This window comes from Musca autumnalis, unplaced genomic scaffold, assembly GCF_047663935.1.
Source record: "Musca autumnalis isolate F117 unplaced genomic scaffold, ASM4766393v1 scaffold_4, whole genome shotgun sequence".
NCBI lineage: Eukaryota > Metazoa > Arthropoda > Insecta > Diptera > Muscidae > Musca > Musca autumnalis.
Genome location: NW_027411977.1, coordinates 251,586,812 through 251,606,922, shown reverse-complemented (window position 1 = coordinate 251,606,922; position 20,111 = coordinate 251,586,812). Strand labels below are relative to the sequence as shown.

General features: G+C 33.9%; 1 protein-coding gene, 2 long non-coding RNA genes and 2 pseudogenes across 8 annotated transcripts; 1 reads left to right on the top strand and 4 right to left on the bottom strand.

Annotated features, from left to right (window-relative positions):
* Positions 1–10,196: 10,196 nt before the first annotated feature.
* LOC141403319 (60S ribosomal export protein NMD3 pseudogene) lies at positions 10,197–11,227 on the bottom strand (annotated as a pseudogene).
* A 320-nt stretch (positions 11,228–11,547) lies between these two features.
* LOC141401247 (uncharacterized) lies at positions 11,548–17,122 on the top strand. 2 transcript variants are annotated; one of them, XR_012412300.1, is made up of 2 exons: positions 11,548–11,635; positions 16,767–17,122. It is a non-coding gene; the product is annotated as an uncharacterized lncRNA (long non-coding RNA). The 2 variants fall into 2 exon arrangements; XR_012412299.1 differs by lacking the exon at positions 11,548–11,635 and adding an exon at positions 15,072–15,440.
* On the bottom strand, positions 12,091–14,011 carry LOC141401706 (AT-rich binding protein-like; annotated as a pseudogene).
* LOC141401244 (E3 ubiquitin-protein ligase ZNF598-like) lies at positions 13,912–15,077 on the bottom strand. Of its 5 annotated transcripts, none has more exons than XM_073981316.1 (4): positions 14,790–15,077; positions 14,641–14,725; positions 14,323–14,468; positions 13,912–14,225 (listed from the first exon to the last, which is right to left on the bottom strand). In XM_073981316.1, the coding sequence occupies exons 1-4, from the start codon at positions 14,879–14,881 to the stop codon at positions 14,066–14,068; spliced, it is 483 nt and encodes a 160-aa protein (XP_073837417.1). In that variant the 5' UTR covers positions 14,882–15,077; the 3' UTR covers positions 13,912–14,065. The 5 variants fall into 5 exon arrangements, with proteins under 5 accessions (XP_073837417.1, XP_073837419.1, XP_073837420.1 ...); XM_073981318.1 differs by having other exon boundaries at positions 14,710–14,725; XM_073981319.1 differs by having other exon boundaries at positions 14,827–15,077.
* LOC141401246 (uncharacterized) lies at positions 16,271–18,571 on the bottom strand. The gene is made up of 3 exons (XR_012412298.1): positions 17,992–18,571; positions 16,765–17,032; positions 16,271–16,552 (listed from the first exon to the last, which is right to left on the bottom strand). It is a non-coding gene; the product is annotated as an uncharacterized lncRNA (long non-coding RNA).
* Between the last annotated feature and the right edge of the window lie 1,540 nt (positions 18,572–20,111).

Below are 20,111 nucleotides of genomic sequence, written 5' to 3'. Positions count from 1 at the left end.
GTCTCTATAGGAAGCTTAGTAGAACATAAATAAATTAATATCGGATCCCACTGACTCACACTGATTTCGTGAGCCTGGAGAATTGCGAGACAATCGCTAATAGTTAATTGGATCCGTTTTATATCTTCACTGTTCTCAGATTTTGCAGGTGGAACTTCAAACAAAAGTCTGAGTTGATTGTCTACTAACACACGTTTATTTTCGTAACGTTTCTTTAATGCATCCCATGCTAGGGTAAAATTTAAATCTGTTAAAGGAAATCGATCAACGATTCTCCCAGCTTCACCTTTTGTTTTACTTTTTAGATAATATAATTTTTGCGCTGATGTCAATCTGGCATGAGTACCATATATGGCCGTAAACATATCCCTAAAAGTTGGCCATTCTTCGTAACTTCCGTAGAAGTCTTTCGTATCACAAGGTGGCACTTTAATGCACACCTCCGACAAATCAAAAGTTGTGGTTGGGGGAAACATGCTTGAACTATGAAACATTGAGGGATTTGTAGTGTCTTCCCCCACTACATTATTGGAAAGATTTCTTCTTTTTTTTTAAATTTCCATTAAATTGCCTTGGTTGTTTGATATTGGTCCCGAGCGGACGCAAAATCTTCCTTTGCTTTCTTTTTATATTCACAGTTTACTGCCATGTCATCGGCAAGATAAACGCTCTCGAAAGCGCTACGGACGTTATGCCAATCCTCATCGATTGACTCTAACTTAGTTTCTATCAACGATTCAGATAGATCTTTTTCCGGGGTATTTAATATCTTGGCACATGATCCCACCAAATTATCCCGTTCGTATTCGAAACGTGTGCAAATTGTTGATCCCATTTCAATATTTGTTTATTATTATGTTATTATACAATTATTTTTTATTTTATTATTTGTTATTTTATATGTAATTTATATTAATTTTTATATATTTTATATTATTATTATTATCACTATTTGCCTTCTTTAACTATCAAGTTTCTTTCAAGATAAAGAGACTGAAGTTATTTAATTTATTTTATTTTGGCTTTAATAGCTTTTTATAAATATACTCCTCGAAAGTTTATTTTTTAAACTTTGGGAGTAAAATCCACTATTTATTTATATTTATTATTAATTATTTATATTTCTATTTTATTGATATATTTTAATTTATTTTTTACCTTTTAATTTTATTTGTGATATTATTTAATAATGAAATGGAATACAATGAAATGCAATCACCGTATCGAATTACGTTATGTTACGTGTGTTCTGTTACGTTAGGTTACGTTTTCACTAACTGACCTCTTATTTTAATATGATCACTGATATTCAGTAATCGTTACTTATAATGTGTATAACACTATGTAAACAAACTGAACGTCTGTCCGTGTTATTTATTCACAAAATAAAATAGAAAAATACGAAATTTAATGTGAAGTGGTGATTTTGTTATTAATAGGAACATTTTTAAATATGTTTTTCGTAATTTGTTTTATTTTTATTTGTAAATTATAAACGAGCAATAAATATTGCAAAACCAAATGTATGTTTTTTTGTTCTTCTTCTTGACTCAATGATAGTGTTGAGATTTGCCGTACTTTTTGCATAAATTAGAAGCAACTGGCGAAATGTTTCAACACTGATGGCAAACAAAATGATTTTTATTTTTTGGAAATTTTTTAATTTAAGTGTTTATAATTAATGGCAAGTCTAGGCCGCTAATTTGTTTAAAAGGCTCGAAGGACCATGTACAGATTTCCCCTAAAAGGACGAGGAATCTGCAATTTTGACTTAAATTACGGACGTAAATTAAGGTCAAGTAAATCGTTGTTGGCGGGAAATGCAACAACTAAACAAAACAGCAAATACACAGAAAGGACACCACAAGTATTTCAAATATACTTACGTGGTGTAATTCAAATGCAATTTAAATTGCCACACAAGAATAAAAAAAATAAAAACAAACGTTTCAAAATATGGACGCAGGCGGTCACTAATTAAAACTTTTATTTTTGGTTTTGTGTTGACGATCAAGACGATCTTGCTTATCCCCAATTAGGTTGACAAGTAGTGATGGTAAATTATCGATAAGGCAGCCATGTAATAGTCGAGTTTGATAACATTCAATATCGATATACTAGTTTGGTATCGGGGTGGCTCAAACCTCGACATGCTCCCCCCCTTGCACGGGTGCAAAATTATTGATTTGTTAGGGCGGGGTATTTGGAACTTTCATCCAGGCTTTTCCGTTGTTGACCCTTCTGTCGCTGCGATCTGATTTTTGACTTATTTCCACTCTTCACCATAACTTTTCTGCAGTGGTCATGGATTTCTGATAAATATTCTTTTCCGAAGTTTGCCGGGTTCTTCGATATGAACTCAGCCAACATAGTGTTGTACTTGCAATAAACAGCATATCCCACGTGAAATCCATGAATATTTCTGAAAAGATACTTATGGAACAAAGAAACAGAAATTGACCATACGATATATGGCCCGTTAGTTATGTTTTGTTCGTCTTTGCACCATACATATGCAATAATTCGAATCAAATTAACGAATTTCGTGGATGTTATACCACAGACTTGTTCCTTGTAGGTATTTCTTTTCGACTTATAAGCCAGCTGATCCGCTGGAACAGTGGATTTGCTTTGTGTTGCGATTGCAACAGTGATGACATCATTATCATGCAATTCAGCATAGAACGAATAGTGAGGATAAATATCAAATAGAACATTTATCAAATTTTTCTTCAACGGAAATTCGTTTGATTTCCTCGTAAATGTCAAAAATATAAATTCCAGCCGATTTGCGGAATCTAATAGTATTTCTTTTGCAAGATCAGACGAAAGATGTTTGTTCAATTTGTCATAAAATAAATATTGAGAATATATATTAAGAAAATGAACGATCGTTATTTTCTTTAACGGAAATCCGCTCGATTTCCCTGTAAATGTCATATATTCTAGTGCCGTTAAAGCTAAGTATCTTGTGTGACCGCCTGCTAACATGTCAACCACATATTCTTTTCGAAGTATATTTGCTGCTAGCAGCCGGTCAACTTGCCATTCTGTGGCCACCTGCAATAACGTTTTTATTGCCAGAAATGACTCACAGTTAACACCAAATTTAAAATTTCCATAATCTACAGAGGGACCGTGTATGTCCTTTCGATACAAAATACTCTGACACGGAATATCAGATTCGTGTGTTAATTTTTGGTACATCTTCTCGATGTCACCGTTATATACGCACATGTAAATGTACTGTTTAAAATTTTCTGAAATCAGTTCGTTGCTTATAATTACTTTAGCATTGAGTGAGTAAGAACGTTTTGATTGGTATAAGTCATTAATAAACATACATATTTTACTGGTACTTTCCGGGCGAAAGACCGCGTAATGTAAGAAGTAGTACAGATATCTCTTTGAATCAATATGCTTTATATTTGATCTACTTTGTTGGATATTTTTTATGACTATGTTCTTTTCTGACAATTCATTGCCAGTACTAGCAAGGGATTCGTATTTTTTTATTTGTTTTGCCCTTTCCACGTTCGTACTGTGGAGTCTTGTTCTGAATCGGGACGATTCTAAAAACGAAAATTTTACATCAGGCTTTTCGTCCGGTCGACGGATCGTGTTTTCATCGTATAATTTTTCCACACATTCTTCATTATCATTAGGTAACATTCCGAATCGAGGCGATTCTGAAAACGATAATGGCATTTTAGCATCTGATTTTCCGTCCTGTCGACGGTTGTTTGTTTCATCGTAAAGTTGTTTACGGGATTTTGTTAGAATAGGAGCCCGTTTGACTTCCTCTTTTTCACAGAATTTGATTGATTTTATATTTGTATTGTCTTCTTCTATCTTTGAATATCCCACGTTTGGGGCCGACACGATACTGCCGTATGTTATTGGTCCGAAAATAAACCAACCGTAAACTGAATTTTGTGCTATCATTTTTCCGAGCACATTCTTTCTTATACCATTTAGTATTAAGGATGGGAGTATGTCACTTCCAATTAACATATCCACCGGTGCTGAAATGGCAAACTCTGGATCAGCAAGATTTAAATCTACCACTTCGCTTAAATTCAAGTTGGGGAGTGATCTTGTTGGCATTAAACCAGTCAGATTTTGAACTACTATCACCTCAGTGTGGAGTTCGAAATTGTGTTTTTCGGCACATAATGCTAGTTTGCAAGATTTGTTAGCATCAGCCACCATTGTGCCACATAATCCACTAATGTGGAACTCGGCCTGTTTAGTTTCTATTTTCAAGCGCTCTGTTAATTCATTCGTCAAATAAGATCGTTTAGAAGCTGAATCAAAAATAGCTCTTATAGTAGAAATTTTACCACGATGTTTAATTTGTACCAACGCAGTTGGCAACATAACATCATCGTTACTCAAAGTCATGTACGTTTGAGTATTGGTTTCGGATACCGAACTGGAGGAGCAAGGCAATTCATTCTGCTGTTCACCAGTCGTGAAGTGTGTTTCAGTTTGTCGACTCATTCGTGGTTGAGGAAAACTGTTTATTTCACGCGTTACGGGATTAGCAGTCGATTGTTCTTGTGATGCGTTTGTCAAATGAAGCTTCGTATGATGTTTCTTGCTGCAATGCATACATCTATGCATGCTGATACACTCTGGAGTAATATGTCCACTTGTTAGACAATTATTACATAGTCGGTTTTCTCTTGCCACTTCAATCCTTTGGAGTGTGGCCATGCTATTGAACTTTGAACAATTTTTCAACAAATGATTTTTTCCACATAGAGCACATCTATTTGAATTTTGGTATATGGAAGTTTGTTGAGTTCCGTAATCAAATCTAGAAGGTTGAGGAACTGTCTGACTTTTGAGGCGATCAATTCTTTCCAACACCTGATGCCTATTAATAAGAAACTCTTCCATTTGAGACCACTCTGGTAACTCGGAATGAGATTCAAGAGATTGTTCCCACAATGTCAATGTCTCTATAGGAAGCTTAGTAGAACATAAATAAATTAATATCGGATCCCACTGACTCACACTGATTTCGTGAGCCTGGAGAATTGCGAGACAATCGCTAATAGTTAATTGGATCCGTTTTATATCTTCACTGTTCTCAGATTTTGCAGGTGGAACTTCAAACAAAAGTCTGAGTTGATTGTCTACTAACACACGTTTATTTTCGTAACGTTTCTTTAATGCATCCCATGCTAGGGTAAAATTTAAATCTGTTAAAGGAAATCGATCAACGATTCTCCCAGCTTCACCTTTTGTTTTACTTTTTAGATAATATAATTTTTGCGCTGATGTCAATCTGGCATGAGTACCATATATGGCCGTAAACATATCCCTAAAAGTTGGCCATTCTTCGTAACTTCCGTAGAAGTCTTTCGTATCACAAGGTGGCACTTTAATGCACACCTCCGACAAATCAAAAGTTGTGGTTGGGGGAAACATGCTTGAACTATGAAACATTGAGGGATTTGTAGTGTCTTCCCCCACTACATTATTGGAAAGATTTCTTCTTTTTTTTTAAATTTCCATTAAATTGCCTTGGTTGTTTGATATTGGTCCCGAGCGGACGCAAAATCTTCCTTTGCTTTCTTTTTATATTCACAGTTTACTGCCATGTCATCGGCAAGATAAACGCTCTCGAAAGCGCTACGGACGTTATGCCAATCCTCATCGATTGACTCTAACTTAGTTTCTATCAACGATTCAGATAGATCTTTTTCCGGGGTATTTAATATCTTGGCACATGATCCCACCAAATTATCCCGTTCGTATTCGAAACGTGTGCAAATTGTTGATCCCATTTCAATATTTGTTTATTATTATGTTATTATACAATTATTTTTTATTTTATTATTTGTTATTTTATATGTAATTTATATTAATTTTTATATATTTTATATTATTATTATTATCACTATTTGCCTTCTTTAACTATCAAGTTTCTTTCAAGATAAAGAGACTGAAGTTATTTAATTTATTTTATTTTGGCTTTAATAGCTTTTTATAAATATACTCCTCGAAAGTTTATTTTTTAAACTTTGGGAGTAAAATCCACTATTTATTTATATTTATTATTAATCTAATATATAAAAGGCAATGTGTGTATGTTAGTATGTTTGTTTGTTTGTATGTTCCGAATAGACTCAAAAACGGCTGAATAGATTTTCTTGAAAATTTCAGATAATGTACTGGGAACGCCGGTGGTGAAAATAGGCTATATATTTTTTTGAATGGTCGTCGCGGATGTGAAATATCGCGGTCATCCCAAATTATTCAAAAATGTATTATTTCAGATAATATACCTAATTTTAGTAAGCGTCACTACAAAACCGCTAAAACACTGGCTTCAATATGTGGGATAACGCGGTCAACGCCATATTTTGGAATACAGTAAAATCCCGATGACTTGAGATGTCACTATATAGAAATTCTGAAAAATCGATTGGGAAATCTTATGAAATTTTGTATGTGGAGTTTTTAGGTCTGAGAATAGGTCGTAATCTATTTTTTTTATCCCGCTAAGTGTAGTGACCGGTGGTCCTCCCCACAATTTTTTTAAGAAATACGCGAAATTCTATATACGTTTTTATATATTGTTTACAAATAGTTTGCAATGCTATGTTAATTACAGTCTTGACCCTGAATGGTCGTCGCGGAAGTGAAAATCGCGGTCATCCCAAAATTTTCAAAAATTTATTATTCCAATTAATTAGAACTGTCGTAAGCTGTTTTTATACGGCTAAGAAAATCTGAAATCTTTGATATTTTTGAACGTATTGTTTACAGATTGTTTTCCCTGAATGATCGCGGTCATCACAAAGTTTTCAAAAATGTATTATTTCAATTAATATACATAATTTTAGTAAGCGTGACACAAAAATGATATAAACACTAGCTTGAACATGTGGGATAGCGCGGTCGTGAGCTATTTTAATACGGCTAAGTGCAGTGACCGGAGGTTCTCCTTCAAATTTTTTTTTTTTTTTAATCTGAAGTCCATGATATTTTTGAACGTATTGTTTACAGATTGTTTGCAATACTACTGTAATTGCTGTCTTGACCCTGGATGGTCTTCGCGGAAGTGAAATATCGCGGTCATCACAAAATTTGCAAACATTTATTATTTCAGATAATATACATAATTTTGTAAGCGTGCCTAAAAAAAGCTATAAACGCTGAACACTAGACAGCGCGATCAACTCCATATTTTGTAATACAGTAAAATCCGGATAACTTGAGATGTCACAAGATCGAAATTCCAGAAAGATCCATTGGAAATCAGACAAAGTTATTGATATACAATACAATATCATCATTGGAATCAGAATACCGCGATCGTGTTCGATTTTTGAAAATATTATAATTACGGATAAAAACTCAAAATGTGGGAAGTGAAACTTCATGAGCATTGATTTCAGTCCTTGGAATAGCTAGGTAAAGATACATTTTTTAAATACAGCAAAATCTCGATAATAACAACTACAATTTATAGAAGTAAGTTTTTTTATGAATTTTATAAATGTTGCCATACATATCCCGAATGAACATACATTTCGCTGAGGGGTATTTTACCACTATTGCATATAGAGCGCGAAGAAAAAAAGCGTTACGTTCGATAGGCCTGAATGAAGTTAAATCCACCAAAAATAGCGAAAATCATGCGCCACCGTTCTATGGGAGCTATATCAAAACGAGGACGTATACTGAACAGTGGCTATATCTCTGAACTATCGAAAATCGGGAGGTACTGTGAACCTATTACTGTAACATACCGAGCGCAAATAAAAAGGCGTGTCTTTCGGTCGATACGAATATTTATGCTCTCCTCTTTAAAATATATTAAAACCAGATTTCAGCCATTTCGGTGTGATAATGATGTTAAATCCTCAAAAATAGCGAAAATCAGCCGGTACCGTTCTATGGGAGCTATATCAAAACGTGGACCTATACCAATAATTCTTTGCAGTAATAATTACGACCCCAACCGAGACCAACAATCCAATATATAGCAATGTTAATTGACGTGCACCAACCATTATATGTGGGTCACAAAGTGCTTTAAACTGTCGATTTATGGTGAAGGGTATAATCAAAGAGATTTTATATCTTAAATTTGGGGGATACCATTATATGGAATTTATGTCAAAACATTGATTTATATTATGAAGTTTCTAGAGGGATGCCTAATTATGGGTGTATAAATACTGGATAGATAACTAAAGTTTACACGGAGAACCCAAACAACGGGCCAGCAACGCGGACCGGGTCAGCTAGTTATTTATATTTCTATTTTATTGATATATTTTAATTTATTTTTTACCTTTTAATTTTATTTGTGATATTATTTAATAATGAAATGGAATACAATGAAATGCAATCACCGTATCGAATTACGTTATGTTACGTGTGTTCTGTTACGTTAGGTTACGTTTTCACTAACTGACCTCTTATTTTAATATGATCACTGATATTCAGTAATCGTTACTTATAATGTGTATAACACTATGTAAACAAACTGACCGTCTGTCCGTGTTATTTATTCACAAAATAAAATAGAAAAATACGAAATTTAATGTGAAGTGGTGATTTTGTTATTAATAGGAACATTTTTAAATATGTTTTTCGTAATTTGTTTTATTTTTATTTGTAAATTATAAACGAGCAATAAATATTGCAAAACCAAATGTATGTTTTTTTGTTCTTCTTCTTGACTCAATGATAGTGTTGAGATTTGCCGTACTTTTTGCATAAATTAGAAGCAACTGGCGAAATGTTTCAACACTGATGGCAAACAAAATGATTTTTATTTTTTGGAAATTTTTTAATTTAAGTGTTTATAATTAATGGCAAGTCTAGGCCGCTAATTTGTTTAAAAGGCTCGAAGGACCATGTACAGATTTCCCCTAAAAGGACGAGGAATCTGCAATTTTGACTTAAATTACGGACGTAAATTAAGGTCAAGTAAATCGTTGTTGGCGGGAAATGCAACAACTAAACAAAACAGCAAATACACAGAAAGGACACCACAAGTATTTCAAATATACTTACGTGGTGTAATTCAAATGCAATTTAAATTGCCACACAAGAATAAAAAAAATAAAAACAAACGTTTCAAAATATGGACGCAGGCGGTCACTAATTAAAACTTTTATTTTTGGTTTTGTGTTGACGATCAAGACGATCTTGCTTATCCCCAATTAGGTTGACAAGTAGTGATGGTAAATTATCGATAAGGCAGCCATGTAATAGTCGAGTTTGATAACATTCAATATCGATATACTAGTTTGGTATCGGGGTGGCTCAAACCTCGACAAAGGCCTTTAGGCCCGTTCTTAAGGTAGAAACACAATGAAATACGCCGCTTTATCACGCTCAGTTTAATGTAAAAGACTAAAGGCAAAGTACTACCTAATTCAAATTAATTGGGCAGCATTTGAATTAGGTGATACTTGGCCTTTATTCATTTACATAAAATTGAGCGTGAAGCAAGCAACAAAGTTCAACGTATTTTAACCTTTGCATCTTGTTTTTAAAGTCCATTTTAGTTATATGTACCTTACTTTAAGAAAATTAAAAAATAGGCTCTGTTCCAGAACCTGCACGAAGCTAATATTAGGTAAAAAATGGCAGAACTGATTTTTCGACTTTTGTTCGACGATTATTTCACAATGAAAAAGGACGCAAAACAGAAGAAAAAGTCGAACGCTGATAAAACTAAGTCTTGTGCCAGACTATGAAAATTTTCATGAAAATGTTTTGAGCTTATGGGTAAGAAGGGAGAAAGGGAGCTCCTTCACTTCCTTTCTCTCCTAAAAGCTAAAATATTTTCATGTGTTATTTTCAGTGTCTGGCACAAGAGTAAATTAAAAACTGTGAAATAAAAGACGAAAATTGATTTTTTATGTTTCTTTTCGACATTGCTGCCAGACCTACCATTTTTCCGTTCCTTTACTTTTCTGGTAAAAATGTTCATGAGAGAGCAATTTTGACACTTTTCTCTTTTACCACCCTTACCATTAAAAAAGTAAAGGAACAAAGCTTTTGTTTTTATAAAAAATTTACATTGTTCAGAACCTCTTTACTCGCGAGCAAGCAAAGAGAGCTTCTCTCTACACTCACTAATTGAAAAACCATGCACTGACAACAGTGTTTGCCCAAATTGTTGTTGTTGTGTGCCGAGCTGCCATAATTACATTTTTTTACTCACCTTGATTTCTGTAGTGAGATGTGATGTTTGTAATAAGGGAGGAGGCGAGAGTGAGAAAACTCACGGTGAGATAATGTTTATGATTGGTATTGTAACCATGGCGTAACTTTTTGCTAAGACACACTGCACTTGGACAAGGGAACAATTTCCACAGACCATGTGTATTTATAGTTGAAACTGTTACTGTGTATATCATGGGAAATGAGACGTTTGGAGGAGGTCACCTTGACGGGTACCATTGTTTGCAGGAAATCAACCATTTTGCGGGCATGATTTTCACTGGCGTAATAGAAATCCAAGCCACCATGCATAGGCTTTATACCCAAAGTATTTTCATGGGCCTTGTGTTTCAGAATCAACTGTTCCAAATAGAAGAAAGTTTTCTTGTTTTCAGCCCTTTCGCGTACCTGCACCATGCAACGCCAAAAATCTTTAGCTTCAGTACGATGACATCGCACATTTGATTTTGTACAGTAAATTCTACAATGAAGACTTGCTGCAACACAGTTCCGCCGGATACCTCTCCATGTACCGTTAATTTAACCTTAATACGCTTGGAATGAGCCTCGGTCCACACAAAGCCGGCATCTACAAGCTTCACTTCCTTAAGACCCTTCAATTTCTTCAAACACAATGCCAACAATTCCCTGGATTCCAATGCAGCCTGTATCCATTCGCCAGGAGGCTGCAAATACCGCTCACAATTACGGCAAAAGTGAAGTACAGCCTGTTTGGGTATTCCTTCGGTGACATGATTGCGAAGGCAAGTGACACACATATTGGATGGATTCGGTTCCGTGGACAATAAGTGATCAGTGAATCCTTGTGCTCTATGGGATAATAACTGGGATTGTAGGAATCCCAAAAGTTTAGTTAAACCAGCTAAAAATGATACACCCCAAGAACAGAATCGTTATAACAGTGATTTGGAAAAGGCCAACTTAGAACCCGATCAAATGGTATCGACACTGAAAATTTCCTAGAATAACCATGTCATAGGAAGCGGGCCAAGGGGCTTAACATATTGAGGGAAGCTGGCAAGGAATCTCTAGGTTTACAATCACAAACAAATGCTTCTTCTTCCCCTGGTTGTGTCTGAGAGAAATAAACAAATGCTTCTTCTTCCCCTGGTTGTGTCTGAGAGAAATAAACAAATGCTTCTTCTTCCCCTGGTTGTGTCTGAGAGAAATAAACAAATGCTTCTTCTTCCCCTGGTTGTGTCTGAGAGAAATAAACAAATGCTTCTTCTTCCCCTGGTTGTGTCTGAGAGAAATAAACAAATGCTTCTTCTTCCCCTGGTTGAAACTAGCATTTGTTTAATTATTTTCATCTCGAACGACATTGGTTAGTCAAAATTAATCCTGAAAAAATATAAGTTAATTTCATGCAGAATATTTTTGCTATTTTTATTATACGTGGAAACCCCATCGCGTACGTTGTCCTTTGACGTTTTATACAACTTCAAGTATAAATAGGATTTTTCTAAAAAAATATTTGTTCCCGAATTGTCCACAATTGTTGAAATTTTTGTAGAATTTTCGTCCTGTGCATAAAAATTCGACAAGTTTTTCGAACACATTAAACATATGAAGAATTTAGTATGCGCAAAAACCAGGACATTATGATGCATATAACACTTGTTAGTGTTATATGAAAATTATATAACAGTATGATACCTTAATGTTTAGTATAGTCCATATAACACTGTCATTAAGTGTTATAATTTTAAGGATAAAAGTCCTATAAAACATAGAATACTTTCCTTAGAGTTTTCCTGGTCCATAAAGTGTTATAATGTTAGCGAAAAAATGCTAAAAAAATAAGATACATTTTGAGATAGTCCTTTCAAATTGCCATAAAGGTAAGACGGATAGAAGACAGGCACATTGTAATTTTAGACTAACTTTATTTACTTAAAATCTTATTTTGTGTTTGTTTTTAATTTTATGTATAATAATTTGTATTCATTTGTTTTTTTGTCTAATATTAATTGCACAATAATTAAAACTAAAAGAAAAGAAAAAAATATAGAAGATTACAGAGAATAAAAACTTAAAATCAAAAGGCCATAGACAAATTGCACAAAGGTAAAATAATAAAAAAATTATATAAAACTTACGAGATAACATCAAAAATAAAATCATTTAACAAAAGAAATTAGAAAAAACCTAACTGGACAATTTTCGCCTAGGAGAAAATGTCCAACTTAGCCTTTTTGATATCAAATCATAAACAAACAATTAAACTTGTCATTAAATCTAGGAAAACAAAAAATTAAAGGTAAGGCATTTCAAAAAGCAAAAGATATTAAAAGAAATTCTATTCTTTTAATTTGTATTTTTGTTTCTTTAACTATTCCACACAACATTCAACCAATGAATGTTTTTTATAAACAAAAAAATTGTAAAGTGTTTTTTAATCTACAAACAATAAAGGCTTTACAATCCTGAATTAAAAAAAACTTAAACCTATAAACTACAAAATGTATATTTCCAAAAAATAGATTTTGTTCCATCTAAATTTAGATTTTTTGACACTACTCTATGAAAACTATACCAAAGCTTGACTTTTTTAATTTGTAAGCAAATAACTCAAACTTTAATCTCCTCTTCTTGATGAGCCATACAATTTTCTTTACAAATGTTTTGGAAGGGAGAATCAAAACAAACAAAAAACAACAAAACTATGTGAGGCAGGTTAATCCTTTACATTTGTCTTCACAAGGATAATGGTGGTGGGTGGTTGAAACTTTGAAATTCTTTTTCTCATTGATTTTTCATTCAAAAATAAAAAGGAAATTGTAAAAAATTCAAAAATGGATTTCAAAAACGATGCGGCGGCACAAGTGTCATTTTTGCGGTACCCTTAAGCGAATGTTTCTTTTTCCGATGTGTCGACAAATTACATGACTGCTTGAAACTCGCTCCACATATCTCACATGAAAATTTTCGCTCTTTACTGTGGACACTACGATGCAGTTCCAGGCGAGATTGATATTTAAACTTCAAGCCGCAATTTTCAAAGTCACATATATACCAACGTTCCCCATCTTCGGAGGACATGGCACTACTGGCGCTGGCCGTGGTACTGTTGTTGGCCGATTCTTTGTGTTGCACCATTTCATCTTTGATGGGCATTAGGGAATTCAGATTAGGTTGTACTAAGGCGGCATATGCACTGACGGGTGGTGCATGGACATGGGGTATTTGATACATCAGGGGTGTGCTTATTTCAATTTGTTGTGTTTGCTGATGTTGCTGCTGCTGTTGTTGCATTTGTTCTTGTTGTTCCTGTTGCTGTTGTTGCTGATGATGCTGTTGCTGCGCCTGTTGATGCTGGCCCGGATGACTTAACTGTGGTTCCAATTTTATATCAATCGACACTGACTGATTGGGATCTTGGTCCTCATTTCTGTATAGTCTTTTGGTTCCTTGTGCATATCCTCATCCTCTTGGCTCATACTATCTTCCCGCTGTTGCTCATTTACACTCATTTTACGAAACAGAGGCAAAGGCATCATTGATGCTGCCTCCGCCGCTTCCATATATGCCTGGGCTGCTGTTCTTGTCTGTTCCTAAAAACCAAAAACAAAAAGTACACACACAGAGTCAAGAAAAATGGCGCGTTAATATCATTTGACCTCTCAACACAAACCCCTCCCACAATTCCATTTAAACACTACCAACAACTCACTTGTCTAACACCATGCATAAAATTGTGTTCATCCTGTATATGTTTCCAAAACTTGTCTTGTGTCTGCAGCTCCTCTTGGCACGTATAAACAATCCAAAACTGAGTGCCAAATACCGTTTGTTACAGTACTCACACAAGGGATGACCACGATGTGAACGATTATCTGGATCACCTTTGGTCCGAACCCAATTCGGCCTGGGTATAACTACGCCGCTCAAATGTAAATATTTTTAAATTTTCTACGCACAAATCACAATAGAAGTGGTCATGTTCTTTACGAACATGATTGCGAAGGCCTTGAAAAGTACGATACGGGGGACAATCACATCTACACACAGCGGCGACGGAGGGGAGAAACAGAGAAAATAAGACGAAAATGGTCAATGAAGGAAATGATGTGTGCGGATTAATCTATTTCAACTTACTTGGGACATGGATGATCCAGTAGCTCAAAGAATTTCTGCTGTATTTCACTAGTATAGAAACATATCTTATACTTCTTGCTATAATATTCCGAACGATTTTTGGCCTCCAACTCACGGTAAGGCAGTTTATCATACGTGAATATAACCTACAAAACAAAAAAAAAAAAAAACCAATATTTAGTTATTTACCAATGGTCTGTTCCATAACTGCAAGAATCTACTAATTTTTACTATTTTTTCCGATAACATAAAGGAAAAAATGTTATCGTAGTAAAAAATAGTAGCTTCTTGCATGTTCTGGAACAGAGCACAAATTACCTTGCAATCTTTTTGTAATCTTTTGTCTAATTGGAATCCAAAATGGTTGTGGGTGTCTGTCATAATTACCTTTGATAAAACCTGCCTACAAATGCGGAGATAGGTAATTAATAATAGCCATACAAAATGTATATCGTCTTGACCAGTACATATTACTAGGTGACCCACAGCAGCGGGTTCTCGTACCGAATTGACCCAAACCGTTGAGTTTCGGCCAGCGGCTGGCAACCGCATCCAACATTAGAATAAAAAAAGAATTAAAAAAATAAATAAATCAAAGAACAAGATTTTTCCTCAAATTACTAAAAAAGCACATGCAATTTTTCTAGAACGATGACAGTGATCCGGATCGTTCAATTGAAGGAGATTGCCCAACTCTAATTTTTTCACATTTCCGCTTTCGTTATATGCGTGCGTATACATGATGTGATGATATTAATATTCATGGTGTAAAAAAGAAGGTGATACAATAATAGCAACCTATGTCTTCATTTGCTGTCAAAACATATTTTTAATCAAAAATAAATAACAAATATTTCGCTTCTATAAAAATATCTGTGTACAACATCTTTGTTTAAGCTTCGCGAATAATATTTTAACGTTTTCTTCTAACTTTTGTGGATATTTCGCGCAAACAAAATTTGACAGCAAATGAAGACTACAACCTAACGTCAACTATTGGATCACCTTGTTAAATTCGCCTTGATTAATATTTGTATTCATACGACCTCATTTGCGAAGAAGGCAAAGTGCCAAGCAAAATACTTGATACCAAATAAGCACGTTTTTAAATGATAAGTGTAAGTGACTCCAAAACACTTATTTTTAAGTGAATAAAGTCGTGACATCAGCAAGGGTGTGCTACGCTTAAACTACGTTCAATAACAAAAATTTTAAGTCCTATGTCTGAAAATATACTACAATGTTTTGCTAATGATCAGCATCACAAAAACTAAAGGAAATCAAAAATCTCATCTTGAAAAAGTGTCCGATTATATATATATATATATATATACATATATATATATAAAAAGAGCAGTGAGGTGAGGTATTCACTGACTGACTGACAACGCCCTGGCGAAACGGCTGAAGCTTTCGAAATTCGACGTAGAAGGATACGAAAAGTACTAAAAGGTCCTAAATATTCCTTTGTACCATTTGTAGGTATTAGGCAAACGGGAGGAGAGCTATAATTCTGAAATTTGGAATGAGGGTCAGTGATGGAGAGATAGAAAGATGCACCAAAGGAAATTCGACCAGTGTACAAAAAGTACAAAAATTTACAAGATTTAGTAGCAATTGTATATTATGAAGGGATATCATGGAATTTGGTATGGAACTTAAGATTGCGAAGTGGTGTTGATGTAATAAAATGGTTTTGGAAAATCGTACATGTGTGTACGAAAAGTACTATGTGGTACCAAATTGGGTACAATTTGGAATTAAGATTACTGTTAAATTACTGTGAAGGATTGAGGTAGTTTTGGAAAGTGCAGTAGAATTTCGATAATTCGTAATCGAAGGGACCGGTAATTTCTTACGAATTATCGAGGATTTCGAATTAGTGGGGTTAAAATACGAAGAAAGCTTTAAGGAACCGGCAGTTTGTTACGAATTATCGAAGATTACGAATTATCGAGATTCTACTGTATACGAAAAGTACTTACTTGTACTAATTTTTTTTTTTGACGGACAGTGCTGCAATGGTTTTCACGCTAACATGTGACAACACTTTTTTCCTTGTGTTTTTAAAGGATAGCGAAGCCGTCCCATATGCGATATGTCTGAGGAGCATTTACCAAAGGCTAAACACGTCATGTCACATAGTGGTGGGTGTGTGGTTTCGAGTTGTCGGCTTTCCTTCTTCACATGCATTATTGATCTGTAAGCTCGATTTCCAACGCGAATTTAACTAAAAAAGTAATACTAATTAACATCTTCGCCTAAAAAGGCAAAATTGTCAAATAAAAAAATATTGTTTAAAATTGGCATAAGTGCAAAAAAATGTTCAGTGTTCGCCATTTCGATTTTATTTGTTTTTAATATCCTGTCCGCGTAGGAAGTAGCGGGCATTTTGCTAGTATATATATAAAAATACCTATTTTTCCCTTTTTGTCTACTTACAGTCCCTCCTTTTGATTCTTCACCAAAAATTGAAGAAGATGGTGGAATGTCCTTCTTAAACACTCTTCCACGATTCCATTCAAACGAAAATTCTGTTGCCCTCCTGTCAGTTGGACCAAAAACTGTCGGGTTTAAAGGTCATCATGCTTTTTTACACAAAAATCCAAGGTGGGTGTTTGGCAAGGACCATAGGAGAATAACGAAGAATCTAAATTTCCATATCGTCTTCGGGCTGTATTTTTGCCTCCACAGACATCGTCCCTGGTTTCTGCATAACGTGAAAAAATATGGGATACCATGATTAATGGTGGCGGTACGACGGAAAAATTAAAAGCATTTCAATTTTCCGAAAATGTAATATTACGAAACTGAACAAAAGGATTCACTATCGCTGTCTATGTTAGTACATTTGTCATAAAATATACAAGAGCATAAAATAAAGGACAGAATAAAGTTGATGTGCCTGTTTAATAATACTGAAATTCCTTAAATATTGTTGAAGATGAAATGATTTTTGAAGCGACATCGAAACTGTTGTTAACGAAGGTATTATGTTTCTGCTGAAAGTAATACTGAAAGTTCCAGGACTTAAACTATAAAATGAAAATAATGAGGTACTTTGAGTAGAGAATTGTTACAGACAATAAATTTTCAAACAAATTCAACCATTTACATAGAACGAAGTAAACTTAAAACAGTGATGTTATATACATCAAAAATCATACAAGTTATAAAAGAAACCAGCAATTTAATCTTTCATCCGCTGAATATAATGAGAGGAAAAGATATCTCGAATGTTATACAAGAAATTAGAGGAAAAACCCAGAATAATACTGTTTATGCGTTCTTACTTTTGAAGTGATGAAATTATCCAATATGTTGAAATTTGCCTATAGATTGGTATTAAGTGCACTTCCTTGTAACTTCATTGGTGTAAATTTATTGAAAACTTGTTAAAGGTTCAAACATGTACAAATTACGTCACACTGTAAATGTGCATTGTACAAAGATAAATGCAAAATTCGCTAATTTAACATCGAAACATATTACGTATCATAATTGGTGGTGTTGAGGTGTATTTGTTTCACAACTTTTTAAAAGCCTTTGATAGTTAGGAAACCCACTATTGCAGTAATAGCCAACTTAGAAAATAATAAACATCTATAAGCAGCCAATATACATGAAGCATTTATAATTTTGAGATAGTTTCTTACGAAATATACTCACAAATTCGAATTAAGTAATGTTATTCATTATTTACAATTAATCAGAACAACGGGTACTTTATCAATACATTCCACAAATGAATTTATTTGAAATGCAATAACTTTTCTGCAACCGGCATTCCACAAAATGAAAATATATTTATTCCAAAGTAATACATGATTTTATCAAGCTTCTTACACCAAACATTCTTTCATGAATAAAATGGTTGATAGCAACAAAAACTTTGCTGTAAATTTGAAATCACGAAAAAGTCCGTATGGAAACTAATCTTCTCATCCGATGAATATAGATGATTTTTGGTATCATCGTGTCAACCAAGAAATATGAAGTTTGGTAATTTTGTACGCAAAGTGTATACATAACGTAAGTGTATATACAACGTAAATGAATGCTTGGAGAACAGCTTTTCTACACCTTTTGCAGATGTAATTAGATTTTCAAATGGAATAATTCGAATTTCAAAGAAAATGTTACGATTTACAAATGAAATGTTACGAATTACATGTGAAAAAGGTGTATTCAGAGAAATAATTCATAAAGGGAATTTCTTTTCCACAAAGAAAGGATGTAAATCCAAGGATTCATTATATTGTAATACTGCGTTATATCTCCTCTTAGAGTACTCCAATCGTGTAAACGGAAACGGTCTGTTATCTGATGACCAAAATCCTCGATGGTGAAATGAGTAGAGCAGTTAGCCAACCGAATATGTTCATAATGTTCTAACATGTACAGCAATTGTTTGATAGTTGCAATAAAGGTTTCTTTTCCTGGAAAGGCAACGTCTGTCAAAAATGTAAGAAAACTATTTAAAATATTTATTTTACTTTGGACGAAATACCTATTTTCGTTGAATATAAGATTCATCAAAGGTATTGTTTGTTCAATAATTTGTATTGCAGCATTTATTGATGGACTATTGTTTGCATTAATTGCTCTTAATTTCTGAATAACAGTATTACTCAAAACGTTACGGTACTTTTCTACAGAAACTCTTTTGTAGTTATAATTGTCACATAAACATGATGTGCACATGGCACAATAAGAAGGTACAGCGCCAAAAACAGCTGATTTTCGCACTAGTTGTCAAAATGCATTATTGTGAATATAATCTCATACAAAATGTAAACAAGCAATTCACAGCACTGCATTATTGTGATCAAAATTGACGTTTGGTATGATTTGATGTAACACCTTCTTATTCCACCATGGGTATTACAATACCATATTATTATACCCTACACCACACTGTAGTAAGAGGTCTAAATAACATAATAATCTGCTAAAAAATCGACGTTAAGTTTTTTTGATGATTTTTCCAACTTAGGATTTTATGAGGATTTTCAGCCAAAAACTGATGCATATTTTTGATATGACCCCAAATATCAAAAAATTGACCCTTAAAATGCCTAGATCCAAAATTTGAGTCCAATCGGATAAGAAATAGAAAAACATGCAAAAATCCGAAGTCTATACAGTCTATATAAAAAGTAGAACACATGTATTCTTATGAGAACTACCGAAATACGTCGAGCTTATACTTTTTGTAAGTTGAACAAATTCAACTATGACAGAACGTTTTGTATGCATGTGTACATATGTATGTGTGTTTTGTATTTTGAAAACAAAAGCCCAACAAAACCTGAAATCCAATTAATTGCAAAGGAAAATTATTTATTTTACGAACGGAAACATTTAAATAAGTTTTGGTCGCGGATTTGGTGTTTTAAATGTGATTTTATATTCAACGTATTTGGGTAATACGGACGCTCAGAGAGCGTTGTTGTGGTAGAAAGGTGAAATATTTGTGTACGTTCCGTCGATATTTAGGTTTAGCAGTAAGGTTTTTGGATCAAATGGAATAAAATTAAGCGGTAGGAGTTTAAAAACTTTGCGTTTTTACATTTTGTTCTGACAAAAGTTTGGTTTAGTTTCTCAGATATGTAAGAAGGTCTTGACACTTTTCCAACAAATCGTCTTGGAAATAGTTTTTTTTTAGTTTTCGGGTTTGAGTGATTTGACCGCTCAAAAATTGATCATTCCTTCGTCTATATTTTCTTTTGTTTCTAAAGTTCCTAAATCTCTTACGGTAACATGTTTGAGTTAATGGAATATAGTAG

Bases quoted from the DNA above. Each gene is read 5' to 3' on its own strand.
- LOC141401244 (XM_073981315.1), bottom strand. From the start codon at position 14,874: ATGCGGTTGCCAGCCGCTGGCCGAAACTCAACGGTTTGGGTCAATTCG. The intron at 14,469-14,640 runs GTAATTTGTGCT...TTTGTTTTGTAG, and splicing joins GATTACAAAAAGATTGCAAG to GTTATATTCACGTATGATAA. The intron at 14,226-14,322 runs GTAAGTTGAAAT...CGCTGTGTGTAG, and splicing joins CTGGATCATCCATGTCCCAA to ATGTGATTGTCCCCCGTATC.